The sequence below is a fragment of the Panthera onca genome, chromosome D3, assembly GCF_046562875.1.
Source record: "Panthera onca isolate mPanOnc1 chromosome D3, mPanOnc1 haplotype 2, whole genome shotgun sequence".
In the NCBI taxonomy this organism is placed as follows: domain Eukaryota; kingdom Metazoa; phylum Chordata; class Mammalia; order Carnivora; family Felidae; genus Panthera; species Panthera onca.
In genome coordinates, this window is record NC_138350.1 from 37,321,360 (window position 1) to 37,348,785 (window position 27,426).

General features: G+C 41.5%; 1 protein-coding gene and 1 pseudogene across 5 annotated transcripts in view; both read left to right on the forward strand.

The window, feature by feature from the left end:
• Positions 1–27,426, forward strand: part of L3MBTL4 (L3MBTL histone methyl-lysine binding protein 4) — a 447,733-nt gene that overhangs the window by 265,755 nt on the left and 154,552 nt on the right. For all 5 annotated transcript variants that reach the window (XR_013551279.2, XM_078435404.2, XM_078435406.2 and 2 more), the window contains exon 14: positions 16,898–17,000. Coding sequence is in view for 4 of the 5 variants with exons in the window: in XM_078435404.2 (XP_078291530.1) it covers positions 16,898–17,000 (103 nt within the window). In the remaining variant the exon portion in view is untranslated. The remainder of the gene's footprint in view (positions 1–16,897; positions 17,001–27,426) is intronic.
• On the forward strand, positions 2,425–2,751 carry LOC144613951 (cytochrome c oxidase subunit 6A1, mitochondrial pseudogene; annotated as a pseudogene).

The window sequence follows — 27,426 nt, forward strand, 5'->3', positions numbered from 1 at the left end:
ATTTCATGTGACATCCCCAGGGAGATGAATCGTCTCCACCCCTGCCATCCTACGCTATCTTTACTTACCCCTCGAATGCCCCAGGGGCCCCTAGCAGGGATTTCCACTCTTGTCTTTGCTCAAGGGGCGCCTGCCGCTCTGGCCCTCACCATATCTGCAGCACACCAGCCTTACTGCCACTGCTGCCTCTGTTGTCCCCTTGGATTGGAACTTTGTGCTGCCACATGCTCCCTGGACTTGTTCAGGTATCCCCTCCCAGAGATGACTTCTCTGCCCAAGCTGTCCACGGACAACAACTCTGCCATTCTCTAACTCCTCAGATGTCTTTGTGTTTTGGATGCCACATGTCACAGGCCAGCGTAATACAATATGCTTATTTGTTTCTGTTGTCACCCCTTCTCCATTACTAGAATACCTCTCCCATGGTGGCAGGGACCCGTGCCCCTGTTGGTCTTCCATTGCACAGTCTATACCACCTCCAAAGAGTAATGCAGACTTGGAGCTGAAGACATAGGCCTGAATGAAGGAATGAATGAATGAATGAGCAAGTGAATGGATGGCTTCCCTTTTAGCCTACAAGATCCCGTGGAGCAGGGTTTTTGTGTTACTCACCTTTGCTCCTTGGAATGCGCGCACTCTTGCAGGTGGTAAATGCAAGTCAGAAAATGCTTGTAGAAGAGTCCAGGATGTGATGAGCCAGTTGGTGGCGCTGTCTCCTGCCCCACGCCCCACGTGCTCCTTCCTACCATGGGCTGGGATGATTCAGCCTGTGTCCTTCCTGCAGGGTGGGGCCTTGGTGAATATGTGTCCAATTTGCTTGGTGTTTGCCTCACTTTGTACATTTTATAAACGTAATCCTCCTGTACTTAGTTCCCCCTTCCTGCTCCTTCAGCCCTTGTTGTAAACACTGTTTTAGAAATCGGAGCTCGACAGAATAAAATATCTGATTGCGTGGAAATGCTTTGCTAATGTTTTAAAGTAGGAATAAAAATAATAACATAAAAATATGACTGGCTCCAATGCCTCTAATATGGTAGATCTAGTGGAGAACAGAGAACCTTTTTTTTTAAATAAATTAGATTTGGATGTGCCACCTGATAACTATAGACTTTTCTCGCCAGGGTACGTATGAAGTTGTTTGTTTTTTTTTTTTTTTTTTTCTGAAATGGCAACCGCCATGCAGAGACAAGTGCTGGTGGGAGTGTGGAGTGACAGGGCCGGCCACTCAGCCCCCCAGGGTGAGGACCCTCGATGCTGGTGCCATCCTGTCGGACACAGTTGGCTTCACCATTTGTGCCCACAAACTTGAGGGGAACGGAGCTGCTCTCTCAGCGTGGATATAAAAATAAGTAGATGCAAGAGAGGATTTGATCCATATGCTCAGGAAGCCCAAGCAAACCTCAGAAAAGTGCTTTATCCTTAGGAGTTACCAGAGATGTGACTGTACGACACGAACCTGACAATACTCACTGCTCGTCGTGCCCCAGCCTACCACGTGCAGGTGTGGATGCAGTGGTTTGCAGCACCTGTTCCAGACAGAAGTGGGTGTCTGGTCCTGATCACGATGCACTTTCTGACTTGCCTGAACCCTACAATATATTCCCTTATGATTGTATCAGTCTCCCCACCCCCTCCCCCTCACTTAGACAGGAAGGTGTTCACCCCAGCCTCGGACGGGCCTGTGGAGCTGCTGAGTCTGGGTTTCCAGAAAGGGGCACCTCCTCTGTTTTGCAGCATCAGCGGTGTTGCATGAAGCGTGATGGCTTCGAAGAGGGTGGCAAAAAGTAAAACTAGATTACACTGCCGTGCAGTGCAGTCTCATATATGGAGGGTCTGCAGTAACTGCACATCATTGGTGGTAATCGACAGCCCACAGGGTGTGCAGCTGCGTCCAGGGAAGAGGATGAGCCCTACTTGTCCATAAGGAGCAATCCTGATTGGACCTGGGAGGAATTTGCCAGGTTAGTGCCTCAAGAGACTTCCCCAAGTCATGTGATCCCAACTGTTTGCTCCAGTCCCCAAATCTCTCTCTCTCTCTCTCTCTCTCTCTCTTTAAGTTTTTATTTATTTATTTTTGAGAGAGAGCATGAGCAGGGGAGGGGCAGAGGTAGAGGGAGAGAGAATCCCAAGCAGCCTCTACACTGTCAACGTGGAGCCGGATGTGGGGCTCAAACTCACAAACTGTGAGATCATAATCTGAGCTGAAACCACGAGTGGGACACTTAACCAACTGAGACACCCAGGCACCCCCCTCCCCCCCAAATCTCTCTTTATGTGGCTTTGTCTTGAGGCCAGGCTCTTGCTCACCTAGACCCTGTGCCTCCTTACTGAGGCATAGGAGAACTTCTGGGTCTCTTCTGTGTCCCACACAAGTTGTGTCAACACAGAAGTATGGCCTCGGGCTTATCAAGGTCCAGGTTGAAAATGGCAGTGGCAGCTTTGCCCCAGGTGCCTGGGCTGCTGGGGCAGTCGGGCACATAGCTGGGGCAGTCCATGTCAAGGGGCACCCACAGTGAGGATGACTCACCTCATGTGTGGAAGGCCCTCACCTCCTTCTAGCACTCCCCAGTGTGGGAGTGTGCGTGCTGAATGTCTTCCTGAAATCACATCATGCAGAGCACGAAAAACCAGAGTTCATCCCTACCCCTATCTCCTCATCAAGTCCACGTCCTTTCCCTGGGGAGATGGTAATCATACTCTATTCCTAACTGTCATGTGAATCCACTTCCAACTGGCTATGAAGATGCATAAAGAGAACCTGGACCGCTACCCATTGGGGACCACAGCACTCGTGTGGATCATGACTCTGCACATGGACCAGAAAAGTATATAGGACCTTAAGCTCACCTTCCTTACTCGTATCAAATGATGAACAGTATACTAATTTCCATCCCTTTGCTTATGGCAGGAGATGGCTTAAATAAATAACTTAGATTGGTCCATGAAAAAGAAAAGCAGAGGTATGGCCTTGGGCTCATTAACTTGGCCACTGGCCACTGCTATGTCATTACCTTCTGCCATGTGGGATCTTTTCCTAAAGATGTGCAGCTACCCCGTAGTGTACCAAAGGAAGCAAATAGCTGACTAGCTCCCTATTCATAAACAAATGCCCACCCCAGTGCTAGTCTAATGAGGGGGGAATGTGAACAGAAGAGGAAATGCAAGAAGAAGGAATGTGAGTACACACACCTCTGACTTAGTCTTCCTTTCACCTCTCGTCTCCTCCATGCACTCCTTTCTTTCGATTTCTTTTTTTAAATTTATTTATTTTTGAGAAAGAGAGAGAGCATGCATGCATGTGTACAAGGAGGGGAGGGGCAGAGCCAGGTGGACAGGATCTGAAGTGGGTTGTACTCTGACAGCAGAGAGCCAAACGCGGGGCTTGAACCCACGAACTGCGAGAAGATGACCTAAGCTGAAGTTGGACGCTTAACCAACTTAGCCACCCAGGCACCCCATTTCTTTAAATTTCTTAAACACAAATTATTTACACCCCAGGACCTTTGCATATGCTCTTGTCTCTGTCCAGAATGGTCTATCTGCTCTTCTAATAGATGACACTTTCATACTCTTTAGAATTCATCTCTAATGGTCCCTTCTGAGAAAGGCCTTGCCTGGCCACATAACCTAAAGAACAACCACCACTTCCATTTCACCACTTCCTTTTCTCCATAGTGCATTTCATAATATGCAGTCATTTTAAGGATCTGTTTCCTTGTGTTTTGTCAGTAGTCCCCATGACACTGTAAGCTTATAGGTGGAAGGATGAAGAGTGTTGTGTCTGCCAGTATTTCTTATTTATCTGTTTATTTCTCTAAGAGTTGGTTAATCACTTATGCCAAAGCATCTCTAGAGGCCACCTTGGGCTCTCACCTGCCACCTTTATGGAGGGAATTCTTGAGTAGTAGCTGTGGAATTAGTCCAGTCCGGCCTAGTAGCAGAAAGATAGGCTGAAACACTCCCACTGCTAACAAAGAGAACTTCCACGAGTAGGAAGTTGACAGGCAGAAAAAGAAGATTTCGTAGCTGGCTTCCATGTCTGAATAATTTTGTCATTGTTCTTTCTTTAGCTTCTGTTTGATTTATATTTGGAAGTAATTATGATGCTTGATTACCAAATAAATTAAACATAGCATTATTATGAAGTTAAATTGCACATTAATAGCATAGTATTACAAACAGTAGTAATAGTATCTATAACCTTTATTATTATTTGTATTAAAGACCTTGTGAACATTGCTAATTTATTTAACTGTTAAGCATAAACAAGCATAATAGAACATAACTCGAGAAGGAATATAGCTCATTTTCCCATTTGGTTCATTACTCAGCTGATGTATAAATATAACAGAATGACTTGTAAATATACCAAATGTCCTGGCACGTGGTTTATCCTGGTAAGTGAGAAAAAAATAATGAAATCTGCAGTAAGAACTGAATGATTAATGAAGCCCCTTTGATGAACATTTGGGACCCTGTGGAACTAGAAAAGTTTTTTTTTTTTTTTCTGTTGGAGATGGAAAGTCACATAAATTATTAAATAAGACTTAGTGTGGTTCTAGTCCTGATCTGGAATAATCAGTCTGATGATGGATAGATGTCATTCTGAGGAAAAAAAAAAAAAGATTAATTTAGCCAGGTAACAGCACATTTTCAATTTCCTTCTTTTCTAAAGATAATTTTATAAGGAGTCTTTAGTACTTGTTCTTCCAAAATCCAGCAAGCAAGTAATCAGCAGTTTTAAGAGTCCCTAAGTACTCATTGACTTAATAGACAATTACAGCATATTGTGTTTAAAAAAAGTTAGCTATTTTAGAAGTCCCTAATTACAGATTTACATGATAGACTTATCAAGGAAAAATAATACATTTCAAAATGTACTTACAGTCTTAATGATATTATCTGTTTTAAATGTTCCTTGTTGAAGTGCTTATCCTGTGTGCTCTACCTTCTGGAGGTGTGAGGGCAGAATTCATTTACTTTGTTCTAAAATTCGATGTTTGGGTGTCTGATGCTAGCTCAGAACAGTTTTGCAGATTATTTTCTCATCATAGCTAAATGACTTCATTTGCTACTGTTCACAGTTATTGAAATGAAATGTGACAGGGTGGTCTTAGTTATCCTATTACAGACACTGGGAGATTGTATCTCATCAAGGCACTGCTCTGTTCCAAGTTACTGGCACTTAATGCAAATGCATACTAACTTCTAAAAGTCATGGCATACCTCAGGTGGTTTGACAATAAAGCAAAACATATTCTCATCCTGTCCCAGTGTTTGGGTCCTATCTGGCCATAGATCTGTGGATGTCAACACATAGATGTCCAGTGGAGACCCTGTGTTGGGCAGCAGACCTTTCAGGATTTCTCAGCAAGAGTTTTAACCCTATCCAGAAGACTTCAATGTCCTCCAAGGAGAGGGAAAGGGACGAGATGCAGTTGTTGCAGCCCTACCTCTACATTGCCCTACAGGTCCAGACAATGGAAACCTTGAGTGATCAACAGATTGCCTAAGAATATTGCTTGAGGAAGGGCTTACCATCTTAGAGGGTAGTGTTGGAGTTGTCACTGAACAAAGAATTTTTTTTTTTTGGCATTCTCGACTGTATTAAGCTCTGTGCCAGAGTCAGAAGGTCCTGTAGGACATGGTTTAGCACTGGTGACCACGGTGGGTGGTGCAGCTGGGAAAGGGAGATGGCCCATGAACAGGCACCCTGGGGGGGCTCGGGGCAGGTCACACAGGAGGTGTTACAGGATCTCTCTGCTGCCACAGGCACCTGATTCAGTGTGAAAAGAGTGGAATTCTGCCTCCCAAGATGCTAGTCACACCAAGGTCATTTTTAAACTTGGGGATCAGAATGGGGATGGGGAGTATGTGAGGGCAACTCCGGGTGTTGCTTTACAGACAAGCCTAGTGGTGTTAGCATCTTGGAGATGTTTTGTTCACTTGTCTTTCATGGTGTTAGAAAGATTGAAAAAAGGGGCGCCTGGGTGGCTCAGTTGGTTAAGCGTCCTACTTTGGCTCATGATTTCGGGATTTGTGAGTTCAAGCCCTGCGTCGGGCTCTGTGCTGACAGCTCAGAGCCTGGAGCCTGCTTCGGATTCTGTGTCTCCCTCTCTCTCTGCACCTCCCCTGCTTGTGCTCTGTCGCGCTTTCAAAATTAAATAAACATTAAAAAGAAAGAAAGATTGAAATATATCTGTCCACTGGATATATCCTTAAATGACCCATTGGAATTAAAATAGAATGAAATATTTTTAAATGTAAAATAAACAATATATTTTTGCAGTATGAAAGAAGCTGCATAGAGATTCTGGTTTGTTTTTTCATTTCACTCTGCATTCCAAGCAACCAAGAATCACAAAGTGGAAATGTACACAAAGCTAAACTTCAGTGCATAATGCAAATGACAGACTTAAAGAACTGAAAATTCCATAACATATTTGGAAACTAAGAGCCTTTAGCTTATATTTTACTTTTCATATATGCTTTGGTACTCATTCAAACCAGAGAGTAAAAATCAGAATATTTTTTCGTTGCAAAGAAATACATTTTCCCTAAATGCATACGAATACTGTAATTATAAGAGATGTCAGAATACCCTCCACGGATCTTTGGGCTCACAACTCTTTACACTAGTGCATCCAGAAGTGCTGACCCTGGATCTTTCCTTGCATGACCCGCTCATGGAAGGATTGACGTGCATAGGAGCCCCTCATTGTAGGAGCTGCAGACACAAAGTCAGAGCCGCTTTGACTGGCCAGTAGCCTATCCCTATCATATTTGACATGACCACTGGCCTGTCTTCTGCTACATTTCACCTGCCCTAGAGCATTCTTTAGAATGCTTCTAATTTTTCTTGCATCATTCCTTCACAGAAATTTTCTATGTGGAATGTTATTTCTATAATCACCAAATGGTTGAAAGCCAATAAGGGTGAGGACACGGCTGCTGAGAGTGTATCACTTTGCTTCTGGGTTACTGACCCTCTCTCCTTTCAAGACATTATTCTCCTTGAATACTGCTACACTCTTTTTATTGCTGCTCTACTTGACTATTTTTCTGAACATTAAAGCCTTTATGTCCTAAGGAATTGCAGAAGAGAGTAAAAGAAATGGCTGTGGAAGTTTATATTCTTTAATGTGGAGTTTGTGGGTTTTCTTAACAATGACAAGAACATCCTCCATCATTTTCTTTGAAGTCATCAGTCTCTTCTTCATATCAGTGGATCTGTTTTGTAATGGAAGTCATTAGGAGCCGACTCTTTTTATGTAACACCTCCAAACAAATCTTATACAATGCCAGGCAGTCAGGGAAAACTCAGCACTACAGTGGAGTCTCACATTTGATTCTAGGGTTAGCTTCTAAATTCAGCAAGTAAGGCAAACAGTGTAGTTAGTCACAATTACTGAGAAGTGGGTCTCACTAAGCCCAGCACAGTGCATCTCTGAACTAGACAGTTGGCATGTACTGAGCATAAGGCAAAATGATTGGCATGAGTTCAGGGTCATGCTGTATGAAGACCAAACAGCCTTTAAAAATACCTGGACCACTGCCAGCTCAGGAAAGTGCTCCCACTGTGAGGAGCACATGAGGACCGGTGGAGTGATGGTCTTTGATTCCCTGTGCATGCTCGTTCCCACGGCCGTTGCTGAGTAGCATGGTGGGATCACCCAGACTTCATTCTGTTTACTTCAGATATTTGACTAACATGTGCATGGCTACCCTAACTGTCTCTTTAAGCTAGGAGTAGTTGATTTTAAAAGTTCACATATATAAACCTGTACAAGTTTTGAATATAGCAGTTGCCTATTAGCATAGCAGAGTGAATAGAGCACAGGTATGCAAGTTAAGAAGCTTGAGTTCTTGTCCTAACTGGCATAATATGATTTATGATCCGGCACAAGTGATTTGACCTCCCAGACCGTCATTTCCTAATTTGCAAATATAAGAATGGTCTAGGTCAGGGGTTCCCAACCCAATGGGGAACACCTAAATAAGATTCAAAAGCTTACCCCTGGAATTCAGATTCTGTGGGACCTGGAACTTTATATATCCCAATATCTCTGAGTCCTTTCCAGCTTCGAATGCCATTAATGGGACCTCTCTCCTCACGACTCCCAAGCTTTCCTTATCCTGCTGTGTCCATCATCTATGGTCCATATACCAGAACTTGTGGAACCTGGTATATTCCTGTCCTGCTGCTTTGGAGTGCACTGAAGAGGCAGGTACCATGGACACTTGCAGTCATAGCCAATTAGCATTTCATGGTGGGGCCGTATAATGGGAGCTTTCTGACCTTCTCTGAATGGAGGATTTTTATTTCTATGATGAAAGTGGACGTTGTTATTTGCTGTTTTGTTCAGGCAGCACACAGGAGATGTAGCCTATTGCACGGAGCTCCCTCTGGGAAGCACTGACACGCAGTAAGTGCTCATCCTTCTCCCTCAAGCCTATAATCCAAACTAGTTCAAAGCCACTGGTGGATAAACTAGTGCACAGGTCTTGGAGGGAAGGTGAGCTCCTCCTTCCATTTCATCCAGGCATCTACTATAGCCATCAGCATTGAGAATTTCCTTCCCACTAGAAACGTGGCAATCCTGCCAAGACCGTACACAAGTTACTCAGTATGGGAATGTCATTCATTGTAGAATTAGGTTTAGGGCAGAAGCCACAGGGAGAAGTGTACCTGTTAATTATATACATATAAACACGCTTTCCAAAGAACTCTCAACATTTTTTATTAAGAGCAGTTAAAAGCTTATGGGTAATGGAAGTTCTTAACGTGGCCGAGCTAGGTCAAGGCTAATTTGAGGAGTGATTATGAATGCCAAAGTTCTGCTTTCAATGTAAGGTGCAGGTTATTGGAACGAGGCTGTCGTCACCCCACTTTGGAATCTGGAGTTACAGAGTATGTTTAATTCTTCTCAATATTTTTTCCTCTTGGTAAAAGGGGAGAAGGCAGCTCAAGGATTGGAAAGCTCAAAAACAAATCACGATATACAGTTTTTGACACTTCTTTTCTCCCTTCACATGAATAAGAAAAGTCCTAGGAATAAGGAAGGCATAGTTACCACCCTTTTGGATTCTATTTAGTATCATGTTGCAGGAGGTAAAGTAGAGAGGGAGGAGGAGAAGCGGGGAGGGGTTCCAGCATTTCATGTCTAATAGGTGGGAGTAATTCATTTACATAAAGCAAGTACCAAACTAGTCATTTTTTTAAAAAGCTGATTTCATATAAAAGACAAACCAGGGGAGATTCAGGACAAAAGAAAGTAGTTTTAGTTTTTATAATAGCTTTGAGAGAATTCGTGCAAAGTTAAGATTTAGAAGACAAGTGCATCTATTTTTATTTCTTTTTTAAAAGTAATGAAAACAATGAAACAGGACAGTCTAGGGAAGTGGTTTTGTCTTACTTGCTGTTAGACACCATATTTCCCTCTCTACCCCCCCATAAGGTTATCAGTTTAATTCAATTTAGTTTAGTTACCTGCAAGCCAGATGTTTTTTTGTGTGCCAGTAATGCCTAAAATTTTTTCTACTCTTAAAATTCTGTGCTTCTGTGTTATCTATGAGGAGCTCTCCCAGTTTTTCCCTTCCACAAATCAAGAGTGTTTTCCAGATTTTTTGAAAGGTTAAAAACTGGGTTACAAAACAGGTTGGCATTTTATGAAGGCCTATGCTATTCAGTAATATGAAGAGCCTAGTTTTGTGTATTTAAATAGTTGGGTACAAATTGATGGCACGGATTTTTTTACTTTAAAATGCTGGGGTGACATATCTGAATGAGAGCTATCTCAAATCTGTTTCCCCCTTTGCTCTGTCATGTCAGCCATCCTCATCATGACTCATCATTACAGCCATGTGTCAGTCAACACCATTCACACTTTCCTCACTGCTTGTCCCCAGTCCTGCTGGGGGCTTATGTCAGCACATACCAGATCTAAAATATTTCATGCACATATGTCGGATGGGACCATCTCATGTTACAGCAAACACCAGGTCTCCCTGATCCTGTGCCCATACTGAAACATGAGATCTAGTTTTTCTGGGATCCTTGTGTTATCAACCAGTCACCCACCATTAACCTGTCTCTTACTTAAAGCTCAAAATGTGATAATGCATTTTATATTTGCAAAGAAAATCTTTGCCCACTGTTCTGCTGTCTCCTTTTGAATACTGAGCAGAGCCCAATAGAACATGTTCCACTTTTTACCATAACTGCTCCCTGAGAAACTGTGGGATCTATGAAAGGGCTTTCAGAAGGTCGTCCATTGCGGCTACTCCTGTCTGTCTCACCTGTGCGTGGTTGTTTTCCTCCCCCTGGTGGAATAAGTATCATTATTGCAGCCACTGGTCCCTGGGACTCTGGCACATTTCTGTTCTTGTCCTGCATCAGGTGGATGGTTAGTTTGCCTTCCTCTGTGGATATTGCCATTGCTGTATTTTAAGGGTTTTTCTTGATCATCAGGTTAGGCAAAACAGCCACTTTTGTAGGAACCTTTTCTTACTCTTTTGTTGCATTTTCTTATCACAAAATTATTGTTCTATTTTACTTACGTATCATGAAATCTGACAGTCTGCAACCTAGTACAAGCAACCATGGTGTGTGGTTACATTATTTTCTTCTTCTGTTTGAGAAACGCATTATTATAGCACAGTGGATATTTATGGTCCTTAATTTCATTAGGAGATGAAGAATAAGGATGATTAGTCTATAATTTCAGTTTGAAAGGTATGCTTATTATTTGCATTCTCTAGCACTCAACAGTAATTATTACATTAAATCTTAACAAACTACAATATAAATTTCCTGGGGGCAGGGTGGGGCAAAAAAACCCAGGATCCTAACCTAAAAGTTTTCCATCCAAAATAAAGATAGTGAAATCTTAATTGTTTTAAATGGGAATGTGTGCATATTTGAATAGTTTCCTTTATTTATTTCTTTTAAAGTCCAGATTTAATTCTGCCTGCTCCATTCTTAATCTCTGCTGATGCTCTCGAGGCCGGTTTTACTGAGAAAACTAGAGCGGTGGGTGGAGAACTTGGCCATCCTTCTCCTGTGGCCACTGGCACACCCTTCCTCTGTGCAGGCGCTTGCCTGGGCTCCCCGTTTCCTGAGCCTGGGGCAGCCGCTGCGCACATGGTGTGCCCACTCAAGGGTCTCTCCCACCAGTTTCACCCTCTCTCCCTACACTGTCAGATTTCTCTCTCCTGGAACATCCTCATCATGACTCAAAAATTAGAAGAGAAATACGTTTTTGACCGCGAACCCACTTTTATACTGCCTTTTATATTGAAACTCCTCAAAAAAGCTGTTTAAACTATCACTTTCGTCTTTTTCTCCTCCACTCTCCTTTGACCTTGAGTCAGGTTGTTGGTGCCCGGCTCCTGAAAATGGTCTCCATTCCGGTCCCCATAGCCCCATGCTGCACACCTGCAGCTGGGGAGCCAGGTCCCCTTTTCATGGCACCGTGGTCACAGCCGCTGACTCGCTTTCTGGCGCGCTGGCTGTGCGTCCTTCTCTGTGGAGCATGCTTGTCTCTGCCCGGCTGCACCTTCACAGCTCCTTCCTCCTGCCCTTTTAGTCTCCTTGAGCAGTGTTTCCCAGAGCTCAGTCCTCAGGCCTCTTGTCCTGCAATGACACTAACTCACCGTGGGATCTCACCTAGTCCGTGGCCTTGAGCACCAGGTGTAGATGCCTTGGCTGCACCAATACCTCTAGTCCCAGCCACAGGGCACAGCCTGCCCCAGGCCCTCTTCTTGAGCACTTCTCAAAGAACGGGCCCAGTGAGTGTGTTCTCACTCATTCATCAGCCCTCTCTGCTCTCCAGTGCCCCCGCCTAACCTAGAATGTCACTTTGGCCCATGGGACCTCATCTCTTGCCCCCTTTCCTTTGTGTGGCTCCCACCACACTGGCCTCTCTGCTGTTGCCCCAGGTTGCGTTGTGCCCTTACTCCACGTAGGGTCCTGCTCACGTGTCGGGACTTCTTTCCAGACTGCCGGCCTTAGGAGCATCCCCACTTCTGCCCCATCACTGTTCATGACTTGCTAGCACCATCACTGTGTGACGGTCCATCGTGTTTCTCATTTGAGTGTTTATTCTTTGGCACAAGCACCAGGGCTCCAGGGGGACAGGTCTCTCCCTTTGGTCTGCTGCCGTGTCCTTGGTACCCAAATCCTGTCTAGCACATAACAGGCACTCAGTATCTCTTTAAATGTGTGAATAACCCTCAGTGGCTACTCAAAAAAATAACTTAAAAAATAATACTAGGAAAATAAGAAGAAATAAGGTATCTTAACTTGTCTGTTATTAGTGACATTTACATCTCTCCCACTTTTCTGTGTGTCCTCTAGTGGATATTACTACCCCATGCTAAAGTCATCTGTCTATGAAACACTTGTTAAATGAATCAGGTTGAACGGAAAACTTTTTCAGCGGTGGGTAATTAGTGTTGAAATGAGGCTAGGAACGCTGCTGCTCGATCCTCGTGTTCTGATGCGGGCCAACACCAGCTTGGAGCTCACATGTGCACTTAAAGGAACGGATCATCAGCGTCAGAATTGTCATTCTGCTCCCGGTCAGCTCTACACCAGATAAAATAACAATTTGGAGAGGGAACGGCTTCCTACTCAGAAAGAGGGCGATGAGCTCAGCCTCTAACCCACATGGAGTGGGATAATGAACCTCCCTGTGATGTTTTCACTCACATCACTCAGGGTCACCAGTTTGGGCCATTTTGAAATAAAGGACAGTTCCCCTTCTCATTTTCTAGAGATGGGTGCAATCTTTAGTTTATTGATTTTTCCCTTGAAATCTTATATCTTCTTTACATGACAAATAGGTCTAATGCCCACATGCAATTCTAGTTTTTGTTTTAGAAAAATTACTTAATTTCACAAAAGCAAAAACAAAATAAAATTGCCGTTTCATCGTGTGGACTTTTCAGCTGCAGGTAACACAAAAGTCTGTTTACAATGGTTTAATCCAAGAGAGGGTTATTTGTCCTGCGTGACAGACTCTGATGTGGTGGGTCCACCCAGGCACGTCCCGGGTCCAGGTTTGTCTTCCTTTGTTCTCTGCTTTCTTTAGCTTTTGCTTTTGCCTTTGTGCTTGTCACCTCATCAGTTCCTACCTCTGTGTCCCACGAAGGTCAAAGAAGGAGAACTTGAGGGAGCAAAGCATCACTGGCATCAGCTTTACCCTTCTGCTTGGAAAGAAAAACATTTATAGACATCCTTATGTTGCCTTTCCCTTAGGTCTGACCGTCCTAGACAGTGTCAGATGACCACATCTGGATGTGAGAGGCTGGGAAAGCCAACCTGTCTAGCTGGGCACGTTGCCATCCTGAACCAAATCAGGGTTCAGTCGGCAAGAAAGAAGGGGATGGATGTTGGGTGGGAAATTACAGTGTCTGTTTATGGCAACCACGTAGTTCCATGTGAATGGGCTCCGCAAGGACATTTTACTTCCTGTATCATGTGAGTGTGACACAGTTCCCTACTCAGATAATTTACAGTCTACGAGGATATTTTCCATTTCGTTTTGTCTTTGCAAGAGGATCTCTGCCATTAGATTTACTCCTGCCTGAGTAAAATTTTCATAGAAGACTTGGAATAAATTAGGACTTATTCATGCTGCTTTATAGTAGCTCATAGTATTCAGGAATAGAAATCTAGAGATTGATTTTAGACACACTAAGCTCTGCATTAATTTATTCTTATTTATTACAGAGACTAGCCCACAGCATTGTGGTCAGTATATACCAAATAATGTTTAGTGGGTGTTAACCGTTGTCTTTATGATCCTTCCTCATTTGTAAAGCATACTTATTCGGTATCTATTGTGTGCCAGTCGCTGTTGTAGTGGGTTCTGGGGATACAGTGGTAGACACATTAGATACGGTCAATGTCCTCACTCTAGTGAAGGGAGACAGGAGATCAACAGATACACTAGGAAATTAATTTCAGTTAAAGTGGCAAAAAGAAGGCAAGAAATGGTAAAATGTTCAGAATGGTCTCTCTGAAAAAAATGATTTCAAGTTGAGAACATTTTCTTCTTGAGACCTAATTCTCTAAATATCCAAGTTACAAGGAAGATATTCTTGGTGAAAATGAAATTATTTTCTAGGGAAAAACATATTAATTTTATCACGGGTTCCCTTATCCTAGAGGCGATAATATGAAAAATTGTTGAATTTACAGGTTTCTTTTCCCCAACAGATGGCTGTCTAATTCACCGTTGAGTCAACCCATTAAACCTCATCATACAAAATGTACCAAGGAAATTTTTAGATCCCATGCATTTTTATTGCATGTTCTTCTTGACTCCTTCTTTGTTTTGACCCTTGCTGTGGTTCTTAATGTAATAACTCTTCTCATGATAATTAAGGTGATACCCCTCCTTAAATATGTAACAAGGAGAGAAATGTGACCCCCATCAGGGCTCTGGAGATAAATATGCATTGATAAAGATGTAAAAGATCACTCTAAGTCTTAGTCTAATCAAATGATAGTCCTGAAAAAAATACTGAGGAGTCTTCACTGACAGTTTATCAGAATGTTGTCCACACAGAGCAACACCTGGGCTGACTGATGGAGAGCATTTGTTTGTTTATAGGTTTAATATTTCAGGACTTTGTGATGGTGGCCTTGGAAATGTATTGTGAAGCGAAGTTTGGAGAAAAGTCTACCTATAGTCTGTGTTTCTTTTTTACAGACTTTTAAAATTTACTGACTGACACAAACATACTTCTTAATTAGAGACTTGTTTACAGTTTTTAAACATAGATTCCTTGCGTTTGTTTAAAAATTGTTTCTTTTTTAAGGTTATTTCCATAAAGCTACCCTTGGATAGGGCAACTCTTACTTCTGTTTATCCCTCAAGGTGTTTTTGCAAAATTTTGAGAGCAAAATAAGTATCTAGGAAAGACTTGCTTGTTGCTCAGTAAACTTAATGAAAATGTACTTGAGGTATAAATATTTATTGTAACAGCCTGTAACATTTGTTGTATATATCCCGTGAGCTTGTATATAGCCAGTGAGCATCTATGGCGTATAGTTGGTAAATGAGGCTATAGAAGTGGATGGCCCAGGAACATATCGTGAGGTTCTCTGACATTTTAAGGTTAACTAGAGCAGGGAGATCTGGCAAAGGATATAATGAGAGGATGCCCATATGCAGTCAGGGTGTGATGTCACCAAAGCTTGTGGACAATAACAACTCAAGAAGGGCGAGTGATTAATAGTCCAAGGCAGGGAGTGTGATACCTACTCAGCAGCGCATGTGGGGCTTAATGCGGAGAGCTCATTAGTGACCTCAGAAGATGGATCTTGTTTAAGAAGTGAGATGTGAGGAAACAGAAGTCACTTCTTTGAGAAGTTTGTCTAGGAAGGGGAAAAGAGTAAAAACAGCTCCTGAAGGGGAATGTGGGGTCCCAGTAGAGTTTTACACTTTTCTTTTCTGTTTTGTTTTGCCTTTGTTTGTTTCTTTGTATAGAGGAGAAACTGGAGTTTGTTTAAATACTGGTACAAAGGATCTGGTAGTTCAGGAGTGATTAGAGTGAATGATAGCCTAAAGACCCTGGAGGATGAGGTAGATAAGACCCAAACATAACCGGTGAGAGACTTACCCTGGAGAGGAGAGAGTGCTCCCTGCGCCATGATGGCAAGGAAGGAGGGGAATGCTGTATGCTGAGGAGAAGCTCCTGCTTTCTCAGTGGAGGGCAGGCAAGCTCAGCCTGCCAAAGGGTGGGGGTTAACAGAGGCTTGGGAGAGTGGGGAGGGGCTAGGGTGACATTGGAGACAGTAGTTTGGGTAATGGTGAATCTGCAATGCTCTGTAATTTTTTCCAGAACTTAATCATGCAAAACACAGACCAGCAGGATAGTACCACTGACCCAGGGTTGGCTCTTTGTTTTCTTTTCACAGCCACTTGTCACAAAAGGTCAGCGAGGCAGGGGGTTTAAGTTATTTGCAACAGAGGGTAAATACTGGTTGGCACAATCTAAGACAAGGGAAGGGAGTTGTGATGGGAGAGGCTGAAGATGGGAGAGAAGGGAATTCGTGGCCTGGAAACTCCCCTGATGTTGGCTGAAGCAGCAGCAGCAGCAGCTGGGCTACCTGAGCGAGCAATCTGGGAGGATGCGATTTTGTCATCAGATGGGCTGTTGGCTCAGTGCTTTTGGAAGCAGTGTCATTTTGGGTGATGACAAGATCCAGAGGGTTTTCTCTGGAGGGAGAGCAGCCTGAGGAGAATCACAGATCAGAGAAAGAGGGTTTAATTCCTGATAGTCTTTAGAGAGAGATTGCCTCTTGGGCTTGACAGAATTTATCTCTGGCCTATAGTATACCAAACATAGTATTAGTATTAGCATAGTGTTAGCATAGTGTAGTATGGGTTCTTTTTTTCAGCTAGCTTTGACAGCTACTTGAGTAAGCATGGGTGGGGCCCTGTTTGCTCTCTTTGGTGTGCCTCATTTATTAGCTGAGTTTCTGTCCATCATTTGGGGGAGCCCCTTGCTGTGGTTGAGTGGGAGTTTCAAGGGAACCACAAACCAGACCTCACCCTTTCACACTCTTATCTTAGCTCATGGTTATATTGCCTTTACCAGTGTTACCCTCTGAAAGAAATGAGCGAATGTTCTCATATTTTTAAAATATTTCAGTGCCTTTATGTTTTGGTCTGCCTCAGATATTAGTTGCATTAGTGTTATCTATTACAGCACTGATATTTTCTGCTAAATCATGTTATAAAATCTCACAGGTATCCAGTAAGTGTTTTAGTGATGGTTTGTGTTTAATTTGCAAAGTCTCAATGAATATCATTTACATATCTTAGTCTTTTTAGTTCTTTACTGAGGGTGTTTTCAAGGTATGTTCTTTTACTTCCTGAAGGAGCAAATGATGTGAAAATCCTTCCAGGTCAAGCTGTTTGTCCTACTCCAGGGTGCCGAGGAATAGGCCATATCCGTGGTCCACGGTATTCAGGACATCACAGGTAAAATTTTTTCTTGTTTAAATTATTTCAAGGCTGAATTGGAACATTATGCAGATTAGCAGCTGTAGGTAGCATCATAAATGACTCTCTTAGAGCCAGATGCCCTCCCATTATACTCCCTTCTCTGTGTTCCTAAAGTCCCTCCTTGACATTACCTGCTGCCCGCCCACCTCTGCCCTTCTTGGAGACTTGTTGGACCCCTGAGGCCTTGCCCAGAGCCACATCACTTCCCCCAGCCTCTGCTGACACTTTTCTAAGCCAGTGCCCATTCCATCAGATATGCTCACCATTCTGTGTCCCACCCCAGGCCTGAATTTGCTCCACATAAGTACTGAGTCCTGCTGTCTTCTAGAGCACTTCCGGAACCTCTTGCCCTTTTCCCCTTTTGTTTTTATCCTTCCCCTATTTTTTTCTCTATGTCTTAATACTTTGGAGATGAGATGATTCTGTGATAGAATATAAAATAATGAGTGTGAAGTTATACTGTAGCATATACCCATGTTTTTAATATTTCATAATAGTATATGGAGAATATGCATGTAAAGAAAAGTAAGTACAGATAAATCCGTAGAAGTCCGTACTGCTTTTTCTGTTTCCATCAGTTAGTAAAATAATGCATGGATGAATTATTCATATTGGTGATCTAGTTACAGAATATGTCAACTAAAAAAAGTTTGCTCAAATACACAAGTAAATAAAACAAATATCATAGAAAAGTATAAAGAGAAAGGAATACGTTATATAATGCGTGAAGCAAAAAAAAAAAATATTTGTTTGAATAAAAGAGATCCAAATGGAAGTCCTGGCTTTATCAGGTGGTTGCAATCCTGGAAACAAGTGCTGAAAACAGTTCTAAATTAATCAAAGCAAATATTTCTATAATAAATAATGGTAAATACTCCCAAATAGTCTAAATGAACATATTATGTGTGTAAGTACAATATTAACACTTAAAAGTGTATCACATAGTATCCGTAAAAAAGACATAAAGACACGCAAACATCTTGGGTATGTGGACAAAGGTGTAGGACTTGCGGACCAGGAGAGTAGAGTTGAACCTGCTGGAGTTCAACAGGAGACCTTGTTGTATTGTGTGGGGGAAGGAAGAAAAGAGAGTAAAGGACATACGGGAGGGAAGGGGGGCAGTTGCATCATTGGGAGAGGGCTCTCTAGTGTGTGAGGACCCTGTTGGGGCAGAGAGAGGCACTTTTCAGACATCCCCAGGGGTATATGGCTATGAAGAATCTTCCTCAGGCTTTTCTTGTGTGCTTGCTGTTTATTTGTTTGTTTGTTTAAATCTAGAGCTGCAAACTCCAATATGGTTAGTCACTAGTCATATGTGTCTGTTTAAATTAAAATTAACTAAAATAAGACAAAATTAAAACTTTAGTTCCTCAGTCACACATAGCCACATGTGCCCTTACTGGACGGCACAGGAAGTTCCGTGGAATGGGCCTGAGAGAGCTTACCATGTTCTGCTTTCTCATAGTAGATTTTTGAATGGAAGGTATTTCCTGATGAAATAACTGGTCACTTAGTGCTTCCTTCAAAACTTGAGTCATTATCCTGAAAGTCAGCGAGACCATAACATTGCAGTTGGTCTGTCCCTTGATTCTTTCTGGAGTGTACCCTCCTGAGTCACTGGGGCTGAAATAACAAATACCACCCTGGACAGCTCCTTAAGATTGCTGTGTACCTCAGCCAAGGTCTCTTCTTCTACTTCATCACAGCTGACTTGCCTCCCACGCTGTTCCCATGTGTGCCTCTCTTGCCTCTCCCTGTTGGATGGATCCTGAAAACACTGTGAACAAAGTCACAGTGGATGTGCTCCACTTTGTTCCAGCAACTTCCCAGAAGTTTTCTCATTCAGAATGACACAAAGAGGTCCAACTGTTGCTGTTGTTTTTAGTGTCTAATTATGAATAATATTGACAATGTACGACATGATTTCCTCCATCCACCAAGTAGCTTTTAAAGCTTGGCCTCAGAACTTTTGAAGAAACTAAAAGAATATGGAAGTAGAGTTTAAAGAAAGGCATTCTATGAACCTTAGGAGAAAAATGAAATACTGCACATATGTGGTCGAAGAATGGGGCATTTTTTAGGGAACTAGAAGGCACAAGGCATTCTTTCTTGAGAGCTTACGATTCACAGGGCTGTTCAGGGAAACACCTACATGATTGGGTCTTGGCTCTTCTCCTACGATAGACCTTGTTGTGATAGTGCCAGGACTCCTGTAAGTGAAAGTCTTCAAAAGCTTAATGATTCCATTATCTCATAAAAGGAAAATAACAAACAATGAGTACCTGTGATGAGTTTCTCTCTAGAATGGAAAAGACAAAAATTAGACAACTGGATGATTCTTGAACTTGCATTTAGAACTTACAAGGCATTTACACTATCAACTAAATAAATCCTGACTTATTTATGAAAAGAGCAGATAGAAAGATCATTTTCAGTGACAGGTCTTGTCTTTATCAAGTTTAGTTTTGAGATGCTAGAGTCACTCATTGACTGACTACATCCATTTTCAGTTAATACATTGATTTATTTTTAAAACACCAACTCTTATTTTCAAATATCTATAGGTCATCCCATTCTAAATATCTTTGACTAAGTTAGTCAATGTACTGACATAACTATAAGTATGACTTAATTTGCTTCAATTCTCTTGAACTAGTTGGGCAAGAGCTGTTTTGATAAATCATATTCTCTGGGGTTTATCTTCCTGTATTTCAATTATTGTAGTCTTAATTTTACATAGTTCTACAAGATGAAGAATATCCCTCTTCAGTATGTATCTTTGGTGGTATTTGTTGAGAATATTACATACACACACACACCTAACTTCACCTGCTGGGAATTTGCCATAACATACCCCAAAGTTGTCATTGTACATTTTGCTTCTTATATGTCAATGAGATGGTAAGCAGGAGATGAGAATTTTAAAATGCTGCATTCTCCCAGGACTCTAAATGTGCTGTTATACTCATCTTTAGCTTGAGTTTCCTGAAGCATGTAAGTTAGGCTTACATGCTCTAAAATGAAATCATTTTTCCTCTTGTCATAAACATACATACCTTTACCAAGTAGTCACCATTCTACAAAATGCTTTCTACAGTCTCTAGTCCAGAAGAGTTTTAGGCAAATATTTTTACATTTAAAAAAAGAAGAAAATCATACAACTAGAAACCCCTCCAGCTTCACTAAGGCCTGTATGCAACAGCTCAATTGACTTCTGCTTCCAAAGCCTTGGGGAATGCTTGCAAGTGGAGAGCCGTGTTATGGAAGACAGCGATTTCAGCTGCTCTTCTCGAAGGTACTCCCAGGCAGCAAAGTGCTTGCAAGGAGTGAATCTTGTTTTTACCATTTTATGTCAGAAGTTCTGATTCTGATACTGAAGTTTCAGTGTTTTGAAAGGAAGTAAACAATGTTCTTAAAAGAAGTTGTCAGCGTCTTGTTTCGTGCAACTGACAAGGAGAGCCGTGACATCAGGACATCACCGAAGACACTGAAAACAATACAGCACTTTAAGAGATCAGGTGGGCCTCTTGGTGTCCTTTGTAGATGGATTTCAGACAGGTTTACTTTAGTTTTCATTAAAATAGTCAAGGGGTTAATATTAACAGTAATATTCAAAGCTGTTTGGAGTTCATGTAAAATCTGCATAAACCATTCTTTGAGAGAAATTGCATCAGTTCTTATCAGTGTGAAAATGAGACTGGGCACACAATTATCACACAATTTACATGTGATTTGAATGAATTTACATAGTGAATAAAATGAAGTAGGTGTGTTTGTTACCATAGAAATATTTAAAGATTACAATATTGGGACTACAAGATGTAAACTTACTTTAAGCCAGGGTCCAGGATTCGACAGGCAGTTGTTTTTTTTCTAAATGAGTAGAATGTAGACTTGGGAAGACTGGTCTACCTCTGGGTCGTAAAATGTACAAAAGTAGTTTATTTAGGAGCTAATAATTATATTCTTTATACAAAGAGCCGGGTATTGTTACAATGTAAGGACCTCTGGCCCTGATGTTCCTGTGTGGGTCCAGGACATACACTGCTCATGTCACACCGTAAAGAACATACTAGAAAAGGGGCATCTGCTGCTCAGAAGTGAGGGTGTCTGGTAAAATCTAAGATGTTTTTGGTGATTTTCATGGAAACTTATGGCACAACGCCTCTATTCAAGATTTATCTAGAATCGTTTTGCCAGTAGTGTGTGTGTGTGTGTGTGTGTGTGTGTGTGTGTGCGTGCGCGCACATGTGTACCAGGAATGTATTAATGTGTGGTATGTGTGTGAATGTGTGTTTATATGGTATGTGCATATGTATGTGTGGTGTGTGTGTGTTGGGGGGGTGGGTGCAGTGGGTATGTGTGTGTGGTACAGTGTGTGGTGTGGGGTGTGTGTGGTATCTGGGTGTGTGTGTGTGTGTTTGTGGGAAGTGTGCTAGGGTATATGTGTATGTGTGGTGTGTGTATATATATATATGTGGTGTATATGTGTGTGTATGTGTATGCGGGGGTGTGCTAAGGGTGTGCATGTATGTGTGGTATGTTGTGTGCATATGTGTGTGGTGTATTATGTGTGTGGTGTGTATGTGGGGTGTGTATGTGGTGTGTATTTATGTTTAAGGCTTCAGGCAAGCCTGAGTTGGACTTCCAGACCTACCACTTAGTATGAACTTTAGAGCAAATGACAGTACTGTTCTCCACCTCAGTTTTCTAATCTGTAAATGGGGGGCTCTGCAAAAAAAGAGGTTGAATTCGCAATGAGGTTAAAGCAGGCAGAAGCCTTTATTCACGGTCTGGTACAGAATCATACTATTGAAAGAAGAACTACAGGAAATATAAGGAGAAACAGTATGATAGGAGACTTGAACTCCTCCATTTCAGACTACGATAGATTACTTAGCCAAACAGTAATACAAATCTACAGAATCTGAATAACACGATTTTGAAAAGGAAGAAGATTGACTGAAAGATATATATCAAACTGAAAGCAGAATAAACTACTTAAAAGCACTTTTAAAAACTCAACTATTAGGCCACAAACAATAAATTCTGAAAAGCAAAACAGTTCAGACCCATTCTCTGATCAAATGCAGTAAAAGACGCTGTTGAGAAAAACTCCAGTCAACTCAGAAGACATGCAAAAAAAAAAAAAAAAGAAAAAAAATCACAAATCAGAAGCAAATCATAGGGTCAAAGGACAACCCAAACCTGAATATCAGAAAATCTGGATTTTGCGTAATGAGAACACTAAGGATACAAACTTTTAGGATATCGCTGTACCTATGCTCAGAGGCAAATTATACCCGGCTGTTAGAAGGAGGAGGTACAGGAAAGTATTCCCCACACTGAGAAGGCACTTTGAGACCTAAAAACGAGGCAGGCCACTCCATCATTCCACTTACAGAGTTCTGTTCAGTACCTTACTGAGGGGGACCGGCCCTGCTTGTGTCCAGGCGCCCGACAGCTGATCCCCGCCCCTATTCTCTACCAAGTCTGGACCTTACACCCCCACTTTTATAGAGGAGGGGCGTGGTGGTGCTTTCTGTCTGCCAGGGACCTGAGGTGGGGCCTGGAGGAGAAGGATCTGAGAACCAGGGTGCCCTAAGAAAGGGCCCAGGGGCACGCTCCTGGGCTTCATGTACCATTGCTCTGACTGCGTAGGTACTGGCTTGTTTTAAATCTCTGATCACCCTTTTGGGGCGCCTGGGTGGCTCAGTCGGTTAAGCGCCCGACTCTTCATTTCGGCTCAGGTGGTGACCTCCTGATCTCACAATTTATGAGTGAGCCGTGCGACGGGCTCTGCGCTAGCAGCACAGAGCCTCGGGATTCTTTCTCTCTGTCTTTTTCTCTCAAAATAACTAAACATTAAAATGTTTGTTTCAAATCTTTGATCACTCTTTTAATTGGGGCTTGTGGAACTACTGGATCTGGATCTCACAGACCTATCTCCTGCCATTCTTAGAAGTAGGTCTTCCTCTTCAAGGGTAGCATTTCCCGTGCTGTCCTGTCTCGTGGGTGGGTTTTGAGCCAACGGTCCCTGGTTGCAGGGCAGTGCGGCCTCTGCACACAAACCCCTGCCTCTAGCCTCTGAGCCCTGGCAGCCTGCGGCGCATGCTCTGACTCTGCTAGGGCCCTCCCCCTCTGGCGCTCCTCTCAGCTGCAGTGGGGCCCCTCGGGTGGTCCACCCCTCGCGTCCCCACACTGGCCACCTTCCCTACCTTCTGTCCCGGCCCTTCTGAGTGACCCACACAGCCACGTTCCTGGGGCTCACCTGCCTCCTGGAATTCCCTTTGCTTCCTTGCTCTTTCTGTCACATACTTTCTTTCCTGGCTTTCAAGTCTTTTCCCTGGTTTATTTTCTCCTAGCTTTTTGGGGTAGGATTTGTGGGAGGTAGTTGGGTTTTATATATATATATATATATATATATATATATATATATATACACACACATATATATATATAACAGATATATATAGAATAGATCTATAGAACAGATATTTATAGAACAGATATTTAGATATTTATAGAACAGATAGATATAGATATAGATATAGATATAGATATAGATATAGATATAGATATAGATATAGATATAGATATAGATAGATAGATATATAAAATATCTGTTATCTCTCCTTAACCATAGTTGTTTACTTGTGGATAGAATTCCAGTTGGAAACCTTTTTCTTCAGAACATCGAAGGCATTGCTCCATTTTCCGTCCATTTACCAGAAGTCAGCTGTCATTCAAATTTCACATCAGGAAAGGATTGGTCACCCTCTTCCTTCATCCTGCCCTTTGCACGAATCTCATGCCCTGGACATTTTCAGAAACTTCTCTGTATCCCTGGTGTTCTGAACTAAGTTTTCGTTCAGAGGTTCAGTCTGCAAACTCATTTCTTTTGTTTCTAGGAAATGTTTCTATGATACTTCTGGAGTGATACCCTCTTTTCTGTGTGCTCTGCTTGCTTTCCTGCACGAGTGCTTGGATGTTCTCCAGCTTAAAATCCCCTTTCTTTTGTTCTTTTCTATGGAATATCTCAACTTTGACTTGCAATTCTTTGATTAAAGTTTTTAAATGCACTATGACTTTTTTCCCGTTTCTCAGAGTGCATCCTTATTTTCTGATTCGTTTTTAATTGCGTCCTGTTCTTTTTTAAAAATATTTTTAAGTTTATTTATTTTGAGGAAGAGAGAGACAGGGAGAGCGAACAAGCAGAGGAGGGGCAGAGAGAGAGAGAGAGAGAATTCCAAGCAGGCTTCACACTGTCAGTGCAGAACCGAACTTGGGACTTCATCTCACGAACTGTGAGATCATGACCTGAGCCTAAATCAAGAGTTGGATGCTTAACCCATTGAGCTACCCAGGTGCCCTGATTGCATCCTGTTCTTGTTTGATGGACGTTGTGTCCTTTCTTTACTCTCTGACAGTATATGAGACTATTGTTTTCTTGCCCCCTGCATCTTTTTTTTTTTCAGGTACTTGTTTTTTGTTTTAGAGAGAATGTGCATGCATGAGCGAGTGTGAGCAGGAGGAGGGGCAGAGGGGGGGCGGGGAGAATCTTAAGTAGGCTCCACACTCAGTGCAGAGCCCGACTGGGGCTCGACCCACGACCCTGGGATCATAACCTGAGGGAAATCAAGAGTTGGAGGCTTAACCGACTTGAGTCACCCAGATGCCCCGGCACTTGTGTTTTGACTTGGGTTTTGGTGGGGTTGGTTGGCCTCTTTCTGTTACGTGAATGACATTTCCCTAATCCCAGTAGTCCTGTGTGTTCACTCTTGAGAGCGAGGCACCAGAAAGCTGGTACACAGCTTTGTATGCATGCTTGGGGCCTGCCAGCTGGTGAGCTCCATCCACTGGTCAGGCAGGGACAGAGCCAAGGTCGAGGAGACCATCACCAGCAGTGAGCCTCCTCTTCTGAGTAAGTTCCTTCCAACAGACATGATGCTTCCAAACATTTCCTAGGTGCTTTTATGCCATCCTCTCCCTGCGGACTCTTGGCTCTCACCTGATCCATTTTCCAGCTTCAAAAAATGTGTTGACTTACGTGCTATCATTTTTTCTCTTATGCTTTGTGTTTATGCATTTATACCTTCTCATTGTTTTATTTAGTAACGAGAGGAGGGACTTATCATCAAGGAGAAAGGATAAATTCAATTTTCCAATCTGCCATTTTTCTCTAATGTATTTTTAAAACTTGGTTTACTCCCCAAATAATAATTTAGCTAATAGTATATAACTTTATTTCTAACTCTTTGTTGTTCCACCTTATCATAATTGCACCTTCTTCTTGGTATACATAGAAAATAAAAGATTGTGTAAAATGACTTTTTATTTAGCTTGGCTCTGTAAATTTTATGAATTTATAATGGCTGATTGGAATACTATGTTTAAAAAATTCTCAAAGGCATGGTTTTAATTTCATATGCACAGTACTTCTTATTTATTGTCGTCTACAGTTAAAACTTTATCTTCCCAAGACAGTGCCTTTGTGACATGTGTTCCCTTTATCTGACTCCTTTGTCACTTGGCCTGTCATTTTCTTTGACTTTATGTAACCACATGGTGAAATTGAACTGGGTAGAAGTTTAAAAACAAACTTGTAGATGTGTTTTTACTTTAATAAGTAAAAAGAAAAAGAGTATCTGACTTTAGATAATACTTTTAATTCTCAAAATGACATGATTGATTACCCAGTTTAGTAAAAGCATTGATAAAGTAATGAAAGATCAGCCGTGGGTCTTTAAATCACTTCTGTCCATTACTTGGAATTATTGAAGGTTAATGTATATGTCTGATTTTACTCATTGGGAAAAAATTATGTAAGAATTCTGATTTTTTCCTTCCTTTAAGGAAGAGGATTGCATATGGAATGCTTAGATTTATAGCAACTGAGACATTTATTTCCAAAGATACTATATTCTTTGACATACTCTGTGGATTTTATCAAGTATAAAGTTTCCAATTCCATGAGTTTCCAAGGTTGTAGTAACTGTATCTTTACTATGAGGAAAGTAGATGTGACTTTAGTTTATTTCTCTGTGAGATCACTTTATGGCAATTAATGGGAGGACAAAATGATAATGTCTGGTAATTTTAAGTCACCTTAAAAACAAAATCAAAGTAAAAATAGATGCAGAAAAAATCCATTCTCTTAGAGATAATACCATGTAAGTTATTTTTGAATGGATACCATTTCATTACAGAATTAATCCACAGTCAATAGTAAAATTTTGGATAATATACAGAAGCATTCAAGAATAAATAAAAACCACTCATATTCCCACTACAAGCTTATATGCCTTAAATGTGTTTCATTTTTCAGGCTTTTTCGTATGTGTGTGTATGTATGTATATGTGTGTGTGTGTGTGTGTGTATGTGTGCGCGCGCGCGTGTGTGTGTGTGTACACATACACATACACGTTTTCCATGAGTAAAATCAGACAGGATATACAATTTATTGCTACTTGTTTTTTCAATAAAAGATCAAATAGTTTCTCCTTTTGTTAAAAATTTCTCAGATACATTAACCAGATATTATTTAGTGCAAAGGCTTTATGACTATTGCCTCTTTGTGTTATGGATTCTGTATTAGTTAGAAATGACTCTTTATCTGTATTTTTCCCTGACCCCCGCATTGTCTTATATTAATAGTGCCAAAGAGAATTTTTTTTATTTTGAGAAAATATTTGCCTGTTCTTTATTTTTAGCCTTTCATGTCATTTTATTTAGATACGCTTTTTGCAAAAAGCATATAACTGTCTTAAAAGTAAAATCCTAACTAAGAGTCTTTTCCTGTTGATAACAGAGTTTGACCTATTTGCGGTCATTGTTATAATTATTATATAAATTGTGTATATTCCAACTTGTTTTGTGCCCTAAGTTTTTGCCTTCTTTTTTTCTTTTTTAATGATGGTGGTGGGGAAGGGAAGGGACCTTCCTTCATTCTTCTTTTCCAGAGCATTTTGTTTGTTGATGATCCCTAGTTTAAAAGGAAGGCTTCTAGTTTCTCTAATGGTTATTCTTAAGTTTTCCAGTGTGCTTCTAAAACTACATTTATGTAACTATCAAAGTCATAGAGCATTAATCTGGCTTTTTTGTGAAACTTGAAACAATAAATGCTTTTCTTTTTTCCCTAATCCAACATACCCACTTATATTAATTGAACTTGTGATTCGTTACAATACTCTTTTTTCTTTTCAGTTTTTAAGCAATAAGGATCAATTCTTGGAAAGAGCAAAAATGGGCAAACAATTTTACAGTCATACTTAAAACAACCATGTACTCTTATGTCTATATATTTTACTGGTTCTGGTGGTATCCTCAGCCCTTTTTATAGTGCAGTTTTTGCATTTTTAAAAGTTTTAAGTTGAATTCCAGTGTTAGTATACAGTGTAA